This window comes from Molossus molossus, unplaced genomic scaffold (genome assembly GCF_014108415.1).
Source record: "Molossus molossus isolate mMolMol1 unplaced genomic scaffold, mMolMol1.p scaffold_m16_p_6, whole genome shotgun sequence".
NCBI classification, from domain to species: Eukaryota; Metazoa; Chordata; class Mammalia; order Chiroptera; family Molossidae; genus Molossus; species Molossus molossus.
The window spans coordinates 54,813,912-54,829,840 of record NW_023425399.1 but is presented as its reverse complement, the minus strand read 5'-3'; the positions used below and the strand labels follow the sequence as shown (position 1 = coordinate 54,829,840).

The 15,929-nt window shown below is 52.1% G+C and overlaps 2 protein-coding genes across 3 annotated transcripts in view; both read left to right on the top strand.

Moving 5' to 3' along the window:
- Positions 1 to 6,489, top strand: part of PODXL2 (podocalyxin like 2) — a 41,397-nt gene extending 34,908 nt beyond the window's left edge. Inside the window, exons 5-8 of one of the 2 annotated variants that reach the window (XM_036245351.1) lie at positions 2,272 to 2,428; positions 3,052 to 3,113; positions 5,276 to 5,329; positions 6,132 to 6,489. In XM_036245351.1, the coding sequence (XP_036101244.1) occupies positions 2,272 to 2,428; positions 3,052 to 3,113; positions 5,276 to 5,329; positions 6,132 to 6,344 (486 nt within the window). In that variant the 3' untranslated portion in view covers positions 6,345 to 6,489. Of the gene's footprint in view, positions 1 to 2,271; positions 2,429 to 3,051; positions 3,114 to 5,275; positions 5,456 to 6,131 lie in introns of both variants that reach the window. The other variant, XM_036245350.1, reaches the window with a different exon arrangement.
- Positions 6,490 to 6,971: 482 nt separating this feature from the next.
- On the top strand, positions 6,972 to 13,507 carry ABTB1 (ankyrin repeat and BTB domain containing 1). The gene is given in 17 exon segments (XM_036245938.1): positions 6,972 to 7,015; positions 7,969 to 8,031; positions 8,125 to 8,185; positions 9,193 to 9,293; positions 9,451 to 9,468; positions 9,470 to 9,511; positions 9,513 to 9,609; positions 9,689 to 9,734; positions 10,402 to 10,518; positions 10,606 to 10,648; positions 10,650 to 10,722; positions 10,995 to 11,093; positions 11,202 to 11,283; positions 11,286 to 11,368; positions 13,020 to 13,220; positions 13,305 to 13,398; positions 13,401 to 13,507. Coding segments are annotated over 17 exon segments (1,371 nt in total).
- The last annotated feature ends 2,422 nt before the right edge of the window (positions 13,508 to 15,929 follow it).

The window sequence follows — 15,929 nt, the reverse complement described above, 5'->3', positions numbered from 1 at the left end:
GGAATTACTGTGGCTTTAGTGCCAGCTTACTCTTCTGGCTTTGAATTCCCTTTGTTTTTGCCTTCTTTGAGCTTGAGGTTGGACATGTTTTAAAAAACAACAACAAAAAAACATCTTAATTGTTTTGTTGTACTTTATCCAGTATTTCTATGTCTTTATAGCAGGGTAGGAGAACAGAGCTTTTTTCAATTTTGTCATATTGCCAAAAGTCAAAATGATCTGATGACTAATGATACATCCCTTCCTGTTTCTTATAAGAATCATACCAGTGGAGCTGGAGCCCCTACAGTGGGAAAAACTGTGTGATTTGTGAGAAGGATCATCTGCCTAGGAGTCAGCAGGGAAGATAATTTATACACATGAGTGTACTGCACTTAAGAAAATTCTAATGACTTACAATATACATCCAGAAAAGCAGATCTTAAGTACAAAGCTTGATGGATTGCCTGGCTGAAGCCCACAGATCCACAATATCACTTCTGGAAGAATCTGATGAATATATATTTCATACCATACATTTTGTGGGTAGAAACTAAGTGTCAGTGGCCTGAGAGAAAAGCCCTGGCTTTGGAATCCAAATAATCTTGGTTCAAATACTGGTTCTGCCATTTATCCCCTCCATGATCTTTAGTAAACATACTGCACCTCTCTGAGCCTCAGTTTCCCCATCTGAAAATGTGGGCATTGGTACTAAAAGCCTGGGCTTACTGTGAGGATTAAGCCTGGCGGACAGTTGGACCCACGAAAATGTGGGGCATACACATGTGGTGGAGGATAGAGCTATGGCATGGTGGGAGAGACATTACCTATGCAGGAGGGTGGTTTTGTTTATTTTTTCAAACAATGGGGCTGCTTTGTCACAGTGCATTCTATGTACCCTACTCAGGCAGGTGTGGGCATGCATCTCTTCCCTACACACACACACACATGAAGATGGCAAGAACCATTTCAGGAGCTAGGACTTTCCTAGTTGCATATGGCTCTCTCCAGGTACCAATCTCCTCTCAAAATTGAGTCAGGTTTCTGGTAGGCCAGTGAGCGCCAAGGCTTGATCATGAACCTGGCATTTGCCATGGTAATGAGGAACTTTACCCTGGTGGCCTTCATGTTGACATGACACACAGGGAAAGCTCATTAGTTTGGGCTCTAACAGAAAGGAGAATAGGAGTGTCAGGGGGGTGGCCTGGTGAGATGCCTGTGCCTTGACCACAGCACAGGCTTGCAGCTTCACAGAAGGGCACTCAGAGAGCTGAGCAGCTGACAGAAAGGTGTCTGGAAGGGAGCTCTGGAGGCCAGGAGCAGGGTATTATTGACTTCCCAGATACAGGAAGGAGGCTGCTGGAGAGGAGCTCAGGGTCGGGGGAGATGGAGAGTGGATAATAGTCACAGGGCCAAATGAGGGTCTCTTCCTAGATCGGGCTAAGTAGGAACAGTGGCAGCCTGGGAGCCAGAGGCAGATCTTGGTCTCCAGTCCCAGCTGGAGCTCCTGCCACTCATTGAGTTCCTCTTCAGTGCCAGCATCTTGCTTTCCAATATATATATATATTTATGTATATACAAGGTCAAGAAGATCTAAACAGTAGGAGTGTCAGATGAGAAAGCAGTCTCCTTACACCTCTCTTTTTGCTCCCAGCCCTGCTTCCAGTGGTGGTGGGGTGTTATCATTTTAACCATCTCTGCTTAGTTTTCTAGTCACTACTACCACCATTAGAATACTCAGATTCCCCAACTTTGTGCTGTATCTCTACAGTGACAGATGAGAGATGAGCACAGGCTGCTTCCCACCTATTCTCCTGGTCTTTGGTGGCTGTATGGTTGTAAATATCTTTTGGTTCCTTATCCCCACACCCCAAAATATTCATCCCTTGCACTTTACACTTGAACACACAGGCACCATGAGCAGTCTTCCATACTCCTTCACATACTACACACCTACTTCCTGGACATGTCATCATATGTGGGCATATCTGTACCCCAAGCTCAACTGCAAGTATCCCTGGACAGGCCCCTAGCCCTCCTTATGGTACAAAGCCAAAGCAGAAAGGAGCACTTGGATGCATGTAGGGAACAAACCCACAATGCTCCCAAAGGCCAAGCTCACAGCCTTGCAAGTTGTTCACAGCAGCCCCCCCCCCCCCCCCCGAAATAGCCAGATGGCCTTTCCCAGTGTTTGGCTGATGGGGAGTGGTTGGAGTGGGGGCTGGGCCTAGAGGCAGGGGTAATTGGAGCTGTCTACCTTACTGAGCATAGGCTCTCTTTCTGGCCCTCTAGGAGGTGTTTCGGCAGCACTGGGGGCTGCAGCTCCTGGCCCTCGTGGAAGAGGTGCTACCCCGCCATGGTAGTGGCCAGCACGGGGACTGGCACATCTCCTTGAGCAAGCCCAGTGAGAAGGAGCAGCACCTTCTAATGACCTTGGTGGGCGAACAGGGTGAGCGGGGGTGGAGGGGCACTCACAGGACTGGGGTGTTGGCCTGTCTGAGGAGAGGGTCCAAGAAAGCAGTGGGAGGCAGGCCAAATCAGCAGACATTTCCCAAAGCCATGAGAACTCTCCCGCAGAACTGTGGAAAAATGCAGCTTGGGATTTTGGATATAGAATGGGCTTTTAGGATAGCAGGATGAGGTGCTATTTGAACTCCCTAGTTTAGGATCCAGGAGTACTAGCAAGCTTGGAGGCAGGAGGAGGAGAAAGGTGGGAACATTGGGAATAGGAGGGGGAAGAGGTATAGTTTCAGTACAGGTGCCAGACAATGGCACTGTATACTTTGAAGTGGACTGAGAAGGAATGTGTTGAGAATGTAGCCTTAAGAAGCTGTGGAAGTGACTGTCTGGTATCAAAATTGTCACTTAGCAGGCACTTACTAAATCTTTTTAATGAATCAATCAGTGGGCAGCAAGCAGAGGAGAGAGTAGTTGTGCATGCACCATGAGATCTATGTGTGGTCAGGAGCCAGGGAGTGAAGCTCAGGTCAGAGGCTATCCAAGGGGACCAGGAGTCTGCTGGGGGAGTGCCTCAGTGGCTAAGGTTGTATTGATGATGATGTTTTTCACTAGGGGTGGTGCCCACTAAAGATGTCCTTTCTATTCTGGGTGATATCCGAAGGAGCCTGGTGGAGGTAAGAGGGCAGGGGTGAGTTCCCCTTCTGTTCCTTAAAGCTCTGTGAGCAGGGCTGACTCCCTTGAGGGCAGGAGGGTGGCCTGTACCATGTGGTTTAAAGGAGCAAAACACAGATTCTTGCTCTGTGGCTCATCTTTTCAGATCTCCTATGACAGTTCCCATGGGAGAGACAGAGTGTACAAGCACTTAACTATCAATTGCGCTGTGCATAGGACAGTTAGGGGATAGTTAAGTGGGAGTTTTCTGGGTAGACAGTGGGATAAACACTATGTCTGGCCAAGGAACTGTTTAGAACCCTGGTAGATTGGAGAATGTTCTGTGGCTCCAGAACCACAAAAGAAAGCACAAGAGGTCTGGGCATTTCTTTAGAAACCATGGGAGTCTGCAGTGCTTGGCCAGCTGGGGCTGAGAGGTGGGGCTCAGGACATAGCAGACAGCCCTGCCTTTTTGAGATTCACCCCAACCCAGTCTGGCCCATTCTGGAGACCTTGGCTGAGGAGATAGGCTGGACACCAGTGCAGGGTGAAGCAGAACCATGGCTGATGGGAGGGACAGGGCCCCATTTTTCTTCCTGCTCCTCATCCACTTCTCTTCTTGAGGACAGAAAACCCCTTTCACTCAGTGTAAAATCCAGTGGTCTGTCATCAGTCCTCCTTCTTATTGAGGGCTATGCAATATTTGACAACAAAGGTGAGCTGTGCATGACTGTGGTCCTACCTCTTCATTTAGTACACTCAAGGTTAAGGGGTGGATTCTGTGAGATGTTTTTTAAATTTGCATTTTGAATCCTTACTGAGTGCCAGACTGTGCTTGGTTCCCTCACCACCATCTCAGGACTTGTGAGCATTAAGTACTATTAAGCACCCTATTGAGTACTATTGGTACCCCATTTAAGGTTAAGGCTGAAGCCCAGGGAAGGGTAGTGACTCACCTGAGATTGCACAGCTAGTAGTGGTAGAGTCAGGATTTGGACCAGGCCTGAATGATTATAGTAAGGGTTGCTCCAGCTGTGAACATCTGGGTTTGTGTACCCCAGGAGCTGGTGGGACAGGCTGGACTTAACCTTTTTTTTTATAGACTCTCCTGACTTTTCTCCCAGCCGCTGAGTGTTCTGGCTTTACTGGATACTTCAATGCTGACTGACGTGGCCAAAGGCATGCCGGGCTTTTAGAAGCATATTAGTGGGAAAATTTAGCAAGCAGGAAATATGTATCCTTGATAACAAAAAGTCAATAGAGGAAGGTACTAAAAATATACAGGTGGTTCACAGAAACCAAAGAAGACCTGAATACCTGGCATTAGAAAGGGGAGTGCAAGGCAAAAAGGGGGCTCCCAGGTCTTTGCACTAGGAGCCAGGAGAGAACACCTTCATCCTGGCACCTGTCTTCTGAGGAGGACACCTCACCTTCTTTGCTCCTTTCCTGCCTGGGTGCTGATTTAGGGAGAGAACATCAGCTGAGCTGGGTCAGGGCATAGCACCCTCTGGGCCAGAGAAAGCAGGCCCACCCAACACAACCTGCAATGTGGGAGTGAGTTTGGGCAGCTAAATACTATTGGTGATGACTCCAGTGGGAAAAGGGAGGAAGCTGGGGGGCTAGGGTGGCCCATGATGTGGGCTGTCCCCAGCATCTCCTGCACTGTCTCTGGCCCATAATGATACTAGAATACCCACCTCCCCCCGAGGTAGAAGTATCCCAAGGGACTAATTCAGTGGTGGTGTGTAGTGGAGAATGTGTGGCAAGGGGATTAGCTGCCCTTATGTTTTCTTCTTTTTTAAACTATGGGACAGGTATAGGGACTGTCTAGTTTGGATTATGACTGGCAGCATGGGGATGGGCAAACTCAGTGGGGGGTCAGGGTCACAACCAGATGGATTTCTAGTCAGACTTCTTTCCCAGCAAGGTCAGGGTCAGGGTCAGGCAGTGCCATGGTGGGGATGTGAGTGGAGGCAGGAAATGGAAATGTGAGGTACAGAGGCTTGAAGCTGCCCCCAGATGAACAGGGCAGGAATAGGGCAGAGAGTCCCTCATGAGCACAGGAGCCAGGAGTGTGCCAGCTGTTTCTCAAAGCCTATCCCTGATCTTAAGCCCCAACCCCAAGTGGGTGGGAGTCATGGAACCCCGGGACCTCAGCTGAGGAGCCTGGCCCTCCCACCTCCAGATTGGCATCCAGAACTACTCCACAACAAGCAGCTGCCAGGCCCGGGCCAGCCAGGTGCGTAGTGACTACGGGACACTCTTTGTGGTGCTGGTGGTCATCGGTGCCATCTGCGTGATCATCATTGTGCTGGGCCTGCTCTACAACTGCTGGCAGCGCCGACTGCCCAAGCTCAAACATGTGGTGAGCGCAGGGGCAGGTGGGGCAGAGGTTGTGGGCTGGGGACAGTGCTGGTAGAGATGGGAGTGCCCAGCAAGCTCTGTCATCTGCAGACTCAGTGTCTTCATTTCAGGTGGGCTGTCAGTAATTGTCCTGGGATGGGACACTGCGAGTGAGGCCATTTGTCCAGTGCCTGCATCTCAGTGGACCTTCTGTGCAGGGCACCAGTCCCACCCGCAGGAGCCCTCCATGGCACCAGCCCTTCCTGGGGCAGAGTGGCCCTGCAGGCCTGAGCTCATCTGGATGTCTCACCAGAGAAGTCCTGGGTCAGCAGTATCCAGGGGTCAAGAAAAGACTCCCCACAAAGGAAAGGGCAGGGCAAGACTCCCATTTTTCCTGGTAGTACCCTGGAGTCTATAAGGAGGCTGTTGGGTGGAATCAGGCTTGTTTAGTCAAAGAATCAGTAGAATTATTTTAAGAAAGGAGTTGGGCTGTGGAAACATAACTGCAGGGAAGAGGCGTCTGTTGAGGGTCCCTGGGGTTCCCTTTGTAGGGTTTTACAGACCAGGGAAGGAGCAATGAACTGACTTGTTCAAGGTCACAGGCCAGGTCAACGGGACACATATGTGCAGCTGGTGGGTTGGGCCGGGGTCGGGCCGGGGCCAAGGCGCTTGCCCAGCAACCTGGTCCCGGCCCGCAGTCTCACGGCGAGGAGCTGCGCTTCGTAGAGAACGGCTGCCACGACAACCCCACACTGGATGTGGCCAGCGACAGCCAGTCGGAGATGCAGGAGAAGCAACCCAGCCTGAACGGCGGCGGGGCCCTCAACGGTCCCGGGGGCTGGAGCGTGCTCTTGGGTGGCAAGCGGGACCCGGAGGACTCGGACGTGTTTGAGGAGGACACGCACCTGTGAGGGCGCACGCTGGCGCTGCGCTGGCACAAGCAAGGTGGACCCAGGGCACGCAGTCGCGCCCCCTCCCTCCTGACCTGCGCTCTCCTGCAGCCTGGTGCCGGCTCCGCCTGCTCCCCACCCAAAACGGTCTTGGCATAGCCCTCCCCACCCACACCTGACATCCCGAGGAGTGGGTCCCGGGACCCCCATTAAAACAGCCCGGAGCCCACACCGGGCCCAGTCTGCCCGCCTGCCCGACTGGTTTTTGCTGCGGGGGTGGGTGCTGGTGGGGTGGGCAGAACGGGCGGGGCAGTGGGAACTTTGGGGGCAGGGCCGGCCTGTTTAAGTCCGGCTTGTAGCAGTCAGCGCTGCCTGTGACAGATCCACGCGTGTCCACCCCCTCCGCACCACGGATATCAGCGATCTCTTCGCCAGCTGGGAGAGTGGGCCAAGTGCGGTGAGGACCCCGCAGCCCCGCGGAGCTGCGCCCTCAGAGCGCCTCTGTCCCGGCTTGTGAAGGGTGCAGTTAACCATGGAACGGGCCGGGCGGTGACTTGGCTTCAGCACCCGACCCACCAAAGACCATTCGCCAGTAGATGGGGGGGGGGGGGGGGGGACACGACACCTCCGCAGCATTACAAGCGGGGCATGCGGGGGCCGGGTGCTGGTGGTGGTTTACTCCGGGGTAAGGGGTAGGACTTCCTGGAGAAGACTGCCACAGGAGGCTGGCAAGAGAAGTGGGCGGAGAGAAGGAGCACTTGGCGCCAGACTGGGGCAGACCTGGGACTCCTGATGTGGTTCCCCTCTCTGATGCCTCTGGACCTGGCGTTGGTAACACGTAGGGCCCAAAATCAGCCACTGGTCACCAGGGATTCGGAAATTTATAAATGCAGCTCTGAAATCACCATATCCATGGCTTTGGTGGGATGGCAGAGAGTGCCTCTTTGGGATGTGGGGAACCTCTCTTCCTTGGCCCTTCCTTCTCCATTACTTATTTCCACAGGTTACCTGGGCCCTTCCCTCATATCAGGTGCCAACTAGGAGTTAGTTGGTAACTCCCAAAGCTGAATGCTATTCAGCACTCCTTGGTTCAATCTGGATGTTCCCCAAGGCTGCCCTGCTCAGTGATGGCTCCACCACCATCCATGAGGACCCCCTTAACTTGACATTCTATTGGCTGTCTCCTGACTTCCACCTTCTAGAATCTGTCTGCTTCTTTTCATGTGTCCACACTACCAGAATTCCAACAAGCAACTTCTTTGGTCCCCTTGCCTCCTGCCAACCTAACTTCCCCAAGCTGCGAGAGGGTCCTGGCAGAAAAAGAGCCCTCATCACTTCCTCATCCCAAATGCCTTCAGGCCAGTCTCAGCCTCTTCAGCTCTGAGACCTGGCCTCTGATGTTTAGGGTCTGCCTTTTGTGTTCCCACTTCCACATGTTTCTCACTGTTCTTTTTGTTTGGAATGCCTTACCTGCTCTGGTCAGCCTGTTGCTTGCCCTCATCTGGGGGAGACTTCCTTCAGCTAAAAAGAATGTCTTCTGTCTTTCCCCTTTCATAGGTCTCCTTTCCCAGACTATGCTCTCCCAGGCCCCTCTCCTCATAAGCCTGTCTTGAACCAGGCTCTGGCCTCCCCCTTTCCTGCCCAGGTACCTGCTGGAGCAGGGAGAAGTGGGTGTGAATGTATGGGACTAGTGCAATAGCACCCCCTTGTGAGTGCCAGGTGGATGAGTAGTCAGAATGGGTGGAGCAGCCCCTTCAGTCCTGACAGCTGCCTCCTAGTACTCCTTCCTTCACCCCTTCAGGTACTGTGTCTGTTTAAGTGGGCATGAAGAGCTGGTATTCTACCTTCTGGCCAGTGGTGAAGTGCTACACATTTGCAAACACCCTTGAGTCCTCTCCCTCACGCCTACACACAGCCAGTGAGTATTGTGCGCTCTACTTTCAGAACCTATTCTCTGTCCACTTTCCATCTCTACTGCTCCTGCCCAACTCAGCTACTGCACCTCTCCCTGGACCATCTCCCTGGATATAGTGCCAATCATATCACTAGTTTTACTGCTGCCCCTTCGCCCCAGCTAGTTTATTTTCTATATTGTAGCCAAGTGAAGCTCAACAAATGTGATGGGCTTATTAAAATCCTCGGATGGCTTCTCACTGTATTTAGCATAGAACTAGAATGCCTTGCTTTTCCTGAGAGCTGCTACATGACCTGCTCCTTCCTCTCTGGCCTCTCTTCTTTGGTTCTCCCAGGTGCTCACTGTTACAGCCACACTGGTCTCCTCTGTGGTGCCCCAGTGCTCCAAATTTGCTTCTGCATCAGGGCCTTTGCACTTGCTATCCCTCTTGTTTAGACTGCCCTTTCCCAGATCTTTGCATGGCCAACTCCCTCACTTCATTTAAGTCTCTGCACATTGTCACTGCCACAGTGCTTTTCTCTGGTCTTCCTCTGTGGCAGTTGCCATCACTGTCAACCTTTATCTTGCTTGCTTTGTTTTTCTTCATAGCACCTGATATCATTTGTTTATCTGTTTATTGTTCTTCTGCCCCACTAGAATGTAACTTCAGTGAGGACAGGGACCTGTCTGTCTGTTAATGGCAGTGTCCCCAGTGCATGGAACAGGGCCAGCCTCTGAGCCTACTCTGTTTTATGTAGTATGTGTGAGTAAATGTGTGTGTGAATGTATAGGACTTTGCCTGTGTGCCTAAGCCCTGGGGTCAGACTGCACTCAGGTCATTTAGGAGGGAGTCTCCAGGAGTATATGCCCTATGTGTGGGGAGGAGGTGAGGAGGTGGATGGAGATTAGGATTTCCCCGGGTCCCTACCCAGCAGCCCCGTGGGCTTGCTAACTGATGAGCCCTGCTGCCCTCAGGAGCCAGCTGTGAGTGATATCATCCACCAGGCGCTGCATGATTATAAGCAAGTAACAGCCTCCTGCAGGAGGCAAAACTACTATGACAGCTTCCTGCAGTGGTCAGATGGAGCACCAGGGATCTGGATGGCCTTTGCCCAGTGGGTCTGTGATGGGCATGGGCTGCATGGAGCTGAGATCTCTCTTACAGAATGAGATGGGGGAAGAGTAGTGAGACTGAGGAGAGGTACTCTGCTGAGTCCCCCTCCACCTGTCCAGGCTTCTGTATCAAGGCATCCAGTGATATGCTTTTCATAGTGCACAGACCTTTCTGGACCCATTCTGGGTGCATGCAGTGCCTTCTTTGCCAACACACTGGACACCAGATGTAAGGGCAAGAGCATCGTGGTCCTCAGGCACTGTGCATTCCTCCCTGGGGTAGGAGAGCAGGGGGACAGTTGGGGGATTGTGCTGGGCCATGCTTCTGACCTTCCTTCCCAGCTCTCTCTGCCTGCAGATCAGCCCTGTGGCCTTCAGGGCCCTGCTGCAGTACCTGTACACAGGTGACCCCCTCAGACTTGGGTTGGGTGGACAGGGAGGGGGCTGCGTTTCTGTTTAACAGCAGACCTAGCTATGGTCTTGGGCCGCTGGTGCTTTGTCCCTGCAGTGTGAGGCAGTTCTTGTTGTCTCCTGGATTGGGTTGGGAGACAATGAGCTGGTCTATCTGCTAAGCAAGAGCTTGTTTCACCCACAAACTAAGCCCCCCTTTTATCTGTTCTGAGGTCTGTAGAACTCAGACAGTGGCTCTTGATTAAGGCAGCATAGGCCCAGAATTCCCAGTCCTGCAGCCAAGTATCTGAGTGGAATAGACCACCTATGAAACTATGTGCCTGGCCCTGGCCGGTTTGGCTCAGCGGTTAGAGCGTCGGCCTGCGGTCCTGAGAGACCCGGGTTCGGTTCCCGCTAAGGGCGCGTACCTCGGTTGCAGTTTGTCCCCAGCCCTGGTCGGTTGTGCAGGTGGCAGCCACTCGATGTGTCCCTTCACATCGATGTTTCTCTCTCTCTCTCTCTCTGTTCCTCTCTCTCCCTCCCACTCTATCTGTACAAAAAATGGAAAAATGTCCTCGGGTGAGGATAAAAAAAAAAATTAAAAAAAAAAAAAAAAAGAAACTATATGCCTGGGTACTGCTTATGGCCCCTTTCAGGCTGAGCCTCCTACGCTGCACCCAGGTGGCCTGGACATCAGTGTGGAACACATTAGTGAATGTGAGCACCTGGCCAAGCAGTTCCAGCTGTTATATCTGCTCGATGACCTGGAGGCCAAGTGCAGGGAAGTGTCTGAGTTCTGTGCATCCAGGCTTTGGGGTCCATAGCTTTGGGCAGGAACTGGCAGGGCCAACCTGGCACCTTGAAGCTGCACTGTCTCCTCTGTAGTGGCATCCAAACCAGACACTCATGTGAAGGTTCTGAGCAGCAGGCCCCTCAGAGGACCCTTGGGTTCTGGAGGACCTGACCCTATTGGCCGACTGCGTCCTGGTCCCTGAACTCCCAGTAAGCACATGGACCTGGGACTGGACCTGGTGAGCAGGAGACTTATCTGGAGACAGAGATGTGGTAGGTAAGCCCCACATTTGGGTTCAATTCTTTGTGTGGCTTTGAGCCAGTCACTTTCCTTTTCTGAGCCTAGTTGTTTACTTTTGTTGTCTTGTATTTAAATCTGCAATCTGCCCCTCCAGGACCAAGCTAGAATGGGCCCTTGACTGAGGCCAGCCACTCTGCCTTCTCTCACGTACTCTAATGGCCTCTCTTATCCCATCCCCCAGGACAATCTTGGGGAGCTGCCCTTCCCTTTCCCTGATGGCTTCAACATCTGTTCTGATGTTTGCTTCCAAGTGGAGGGTTGCAGTTTCCTCCGCCACAAGGTGCTGTCCAGCTCACAGCCCATTAACCCCCTGCCTCAAGCGCTAGGCTAGCTTCTCTGGGCACAGCCCTGGCCCTGGCCTTTCCTAAGCCTAGACCCCTGCCCACAGGACTTCTTTTGTGGCTATAGTGACAACTTCTGGGCCCTGCTGGATGACCACTTCTGAGAAAACAAAGGGCTAGAGGCCTCTGGTGGCCTCCCCCAATCACCCTGCATAGTCTCTCTCCCTACGTCTTCACCCATGTGCTTCACTACATATTCAGCAATCACATTAAGGTGCAGGCTAAAGTGGGCTGTGTGCACTGTGCCAGGGGCAAGGGGTGGGAGGGCACAGTGGTCAGCACTACATAGCCCATGTCACTGTGGGGCTTCAAGGGTTTGCCCAGGTCCCGACTGGCTCTGAGGGACATATTTACCATGAGGCTGGAGAGGAAGTGTGGGGCTCATTTCAGAGGGGTCCTCAGTAGATTCCAGAACAGGAAAGAGTGACAAGACCTGTGTCATGAGCACATGACACTTGGGGACATAGTGTCAGCCATGTGAGGTCCCTAACTTCAGCCATAGGACAGTAACCCTGGATTCCCACAATAGTAGGGAGCCCTGAGCCTCCTGCCTTTAGTTTGCTGCAGACTCCTGGGGTTCTTTTCCTCCCTGTGTCTTCACCTGCCCCAAAGCCTCCCTAACACAGGGTGACAGAGTAGGCAGCAGATAGTACCAAAAGTGTTCTCTGCCAGGGTACACGTGTGTGTGTGTTTGTGTGTGTAAATGCCACTGTAACAAAGAAACTCCCAAATATGGTAACTTACAGAAGAGAGAAATTTACTTCTCCTTCATGTGGATCTGAGTGCCCCCAGGGAAGCAATTTGCTGGTTGTCCACTCCATCTTGGGCTGCAGGCCATATCTAGACTGTTTTGTAAATGGATTTTCACTGGAACAGCAATACCCATTCATTTCTGTGGCAGCTTTTGCACATGGTAGAGCTGAACAGCTGTGACAGAAACCCTATAATACACAGTACTTAACCACCTAGCCCTTTAGAGAACTCCTCCTACCTCCTTATTTCATTTCTCCTGTGGATAGTTCAGCTCCTTGGCCCCTGCCACCTAGTATCCACCCTGGCTCATCCCAACTCCAGAAAGAGCTTTGCCACCCAGAAGGCAGCTTCTTAATGACTCAGAGCAAGGACTTGGGCTCCAAACCTGGGCTGCCCCCACCCTCACCACAGAGCTGTGTGATCTTGGGCTATATACTCAACTGCTTTGTGCCTCAGTTTCCCCCTGTAGAAAATGAGGACACTGATAATTGTTACTTCCTAAGGTTTTGTGCAAATGAATGTGCATGTTGCAAGTACAGTGCCTGGCACAAGTAAGCACCATGCACCATTGCCTGTGATGGGCTTAGCAGAGGTCCTATCTGCTCTATTTCCAGCCTGCTCTCTGTGGCCATGCAAAGTCTGGGCCAGAGCTGAGCATGTGGTTTCTCCTAGCACAGGGTACAACTATGGCTGTGTCCTAAATCCTGCAGCCTCTATGGGTGTGAGGGAGCTAGTAAATAGTTACTCCCCCACCTTTTTAGTAGGGTCCCTGCCTCAGTTTTTCGAGAAGCAACTTGTCACTTTTCTGACAGCCTTTTGAGGCAGGCATAATTGTCTGCATCTCACAGAGGATATGAAGCTCAGAGGTGAAGTGATTTATCCAAGCACAGGCTCTGCCCTGCCTGAGGCATGGGAACCCCAGACTCTTGTGTCCCTTCTAGTCCCACAGGTGGCTGCAGGGATCTGGGGCAGGCACCTGGTAAGGGTAGGGAGCTCCTGCTCTGCCTAAAGCCTCCACTCTCTGCCCAGCAGGTCCCAGCCTTACTGCCGGGCCCTTAAGAGGCCTTGGTGACCTTAGGGTGCACCCTCCTTCATCCATTATTTTACTGCAGGTGCCTAACGAGGTGGCCTGCAACGTACTGAGTATGGCCAACATGTACCTGTTACTGAGCCTGAAACAACTGTGTGGCCGCAGTCTGGCCCAGCTGCTGGATGAGGACAGCATGGTAGGCATGTGGCATGTGGCCAAGCTGTTCCATTTGGCATGCCTTGAGGATCCGTGCACTGAGTACATGGCCAAAGTTATCAAGAAGGTGGACTGGTAGGAGCTTCAGTGGATGGGGGCAGGCTGTGGTGGGTGATGAGCAGTGGCAAGCCCTGAGCCAACCTGTTCACAGCTGGTGGAGCAGGACTTCTCAGAAGTTGTGAGGGATGAGGCAACAGCCGTGGTGGCCCTGCCGGAGTAAGACTCCTTCCCACTGATAGATGATATCATTTTCTCATGACCAGCATGATGCAGACCTACAGTAACATGAAGGAGATGGAGCATCAGTTATACGCACTTGAGGACCTGCTGATGTCCATTGGCCTGGACTGCTGACTGACACTGAGCCATAGGCTCCCTGTGGACTACACATGTGGTTTGGTTGACCATGTGCTCCTTGCACCTTCCAGGGCATTGTGGTAGGTGGAAGAGGCTCACTGGGGCTTCCTACTCTGGTGTGTTTAGAGGTCCCAGGGAGGGTCACCTAGGAATGAGCTCCCTCTGCCAGTGCACAAACCAGCCCCCAAGGCCCTGGGCTAGGCCTGGGGTGGGATCTCTTAACCTCCTTCCCCAGGACCCCCTCCCCACCCCACTTTGGTTCTTCCTTGCTGAGTGCTTCTTAAATCCAAGCCACCTTCTCATAGGCACAGAGATGACCAGGAGGGAGTAAGAGGAGAGTCTATGTGGCAGTAAACCTTGAATTCACTGGGAACCTGAGCCCCAGTGAAAGGGGTGGGGTGGGGATGGGGTGGGGGCAGTTTCTGGAGTTGGGGATCCTCATGGAGAGGTTTGGCTGCCCAGCAGGGTCTCCTCAGGGGTTAGGTAGTTCCCTGACATATGGGCCTTGAGTTGGCAGCCCTTGTTTATGGGAGTCCTAAAATCTCCCAGCTGAGCTCCTCATCACACCCCTCCCCACATTTTAGGACTCCTCTCAGGGCACAGCTTCCCCTCTGAGCTCCTCCTGGTGAAGTTACCCACCCAACTACCTGCCCTTGGGAGCCCTGGTAGATTTTTAGTGGGATAAGACTGACTGAGGACACAGAGGCTGCTTCCCCCTCAGGCCTGATAAGGACTGGCTTCTGAGCCATAAATCTTTTTAGCACTCACTTATTGAGCACTTACTACATATCAAATGTTGTTCATACAGCTGTAGTGTTTAAATTATCATTGCCTTACATTTCACAGGCACAGGGACTGAGGATGAGCCACAGTCAGAACCAGGGAAGAACCCTGGCCAGCCTGGTAGCAGCTTGCTCTGCAATCTCAGGATGAAGGGCAGGGAGAAGCTGATGAAGAGATGTGAAAGGGGGAGGAGACCTTCTGATTGGCTCCTTCAACTTTCCACCCCACTAGCCTCTGGCTGTGTTGGGCCTCATTCCAGGATGGGTACTGTACCTCCATTTTCTCTCAGCCTCTGGCCAGTCTCCTCCTTGAGGAGGGCCTCCTGGCCTTTCCTGCAAGGCTATGACATTATTTGGGGAAGTCAGAGGTGGCTTTCTCAGGATGTCCTTTAGGCTTACAACCCTCCACATCCCCCACCCCACCCCATTTGGTTCCTGAGGCCCAGATGTTAGTGTAGGTAGCTAGATTTTATTAAAGAGCAAAGGGAATCAGACACAGTTTCACCAGGAAGTTACAGCTTCCCACAGTTCCCAGGAAACCACCAGTCCATTCTGCAGATAACTGGGGGAAGGAACAATGAAGAGGGAGGTAAGCACATGTACAGAAGTCAAAATGACAACTATAGAGGTCTGTCAGTCTAGCCTAGGGAAAGAATGGATTGATCAGAGGGTAGACTCATTAGTCTCTCCCCCACCCCCCAAAAAACTTAGGAAATTGATTGATTATTTTGAATAAAGTCCTGGTCCTTCCCAAGCCTGAGATAATATAACTCCAGGGAACAAAGCCAGTGTCTGTCTCTCTCTCTCTCTCTCTCTCTCTCTCTCAACACAAGCTCACCCTGTTCCTTCACACACTCTGTAGCCATGTGGCCTTAGTGGCCCAGTGGCCCAGTGTTCAACAGCCACACAGATTCCAAATGCAGGCTCCAGGCAGGAGCCTGGATACAGCAGCATAGCAATGGATTGCAGCCAGGAACACAAGCTAAGCTAGCCAGATGGTGACAAACTCTGGACTGGACTAAAATTTAATATGGTACAGAATATCTGACATTGGCCCTATTTCCAGCCCCAATTTTCCATGGTGGATGGTCAGCGATGGAACATTGGGAACCCAGGGGCCACCTCTGTTTCCACCCAAATCTTACCACCATACCTTATCCTCCCTTGTGGGTTGCTAAAAGTGCTTTTTCTCTGGACACTGCAAGAACCCACTTTTACCAGCAACACAGAGCCATGCCCCAAGGCCTCTTGGCTCCATCCTGCATTGGAAACAGCAGGCTGAAATCAGAGTGGTGCCCTCAGCCCTGGGGAAACATCAGAAGATTATTGCTCTTTCACAGGCTGAATGCTGGGCATGTTGGCCCTTCCTGCAGTTGTCTCATACCCCACAAGTCCCACGTTTTTACTCTTGTTATTCTCCAGAACTTTGGGGATCTTTTCCTTTCCTTCCCCAGTGCATTTCATTTGTGTTGGTTGTAGGGGAAGCTATAAGGTCTGAATGACCAAGATGAATGGTCAGTTGAATAAGTTAGCATTCAGGCAGGGAGGAGGGGTAGGGACAGGGAGCTTACCAAGCTGACCAGTGGTCTTGCTGGATGGAGGGCAGGGGTTTGTGCAAAGTCCTGGGAGCCTGAAGG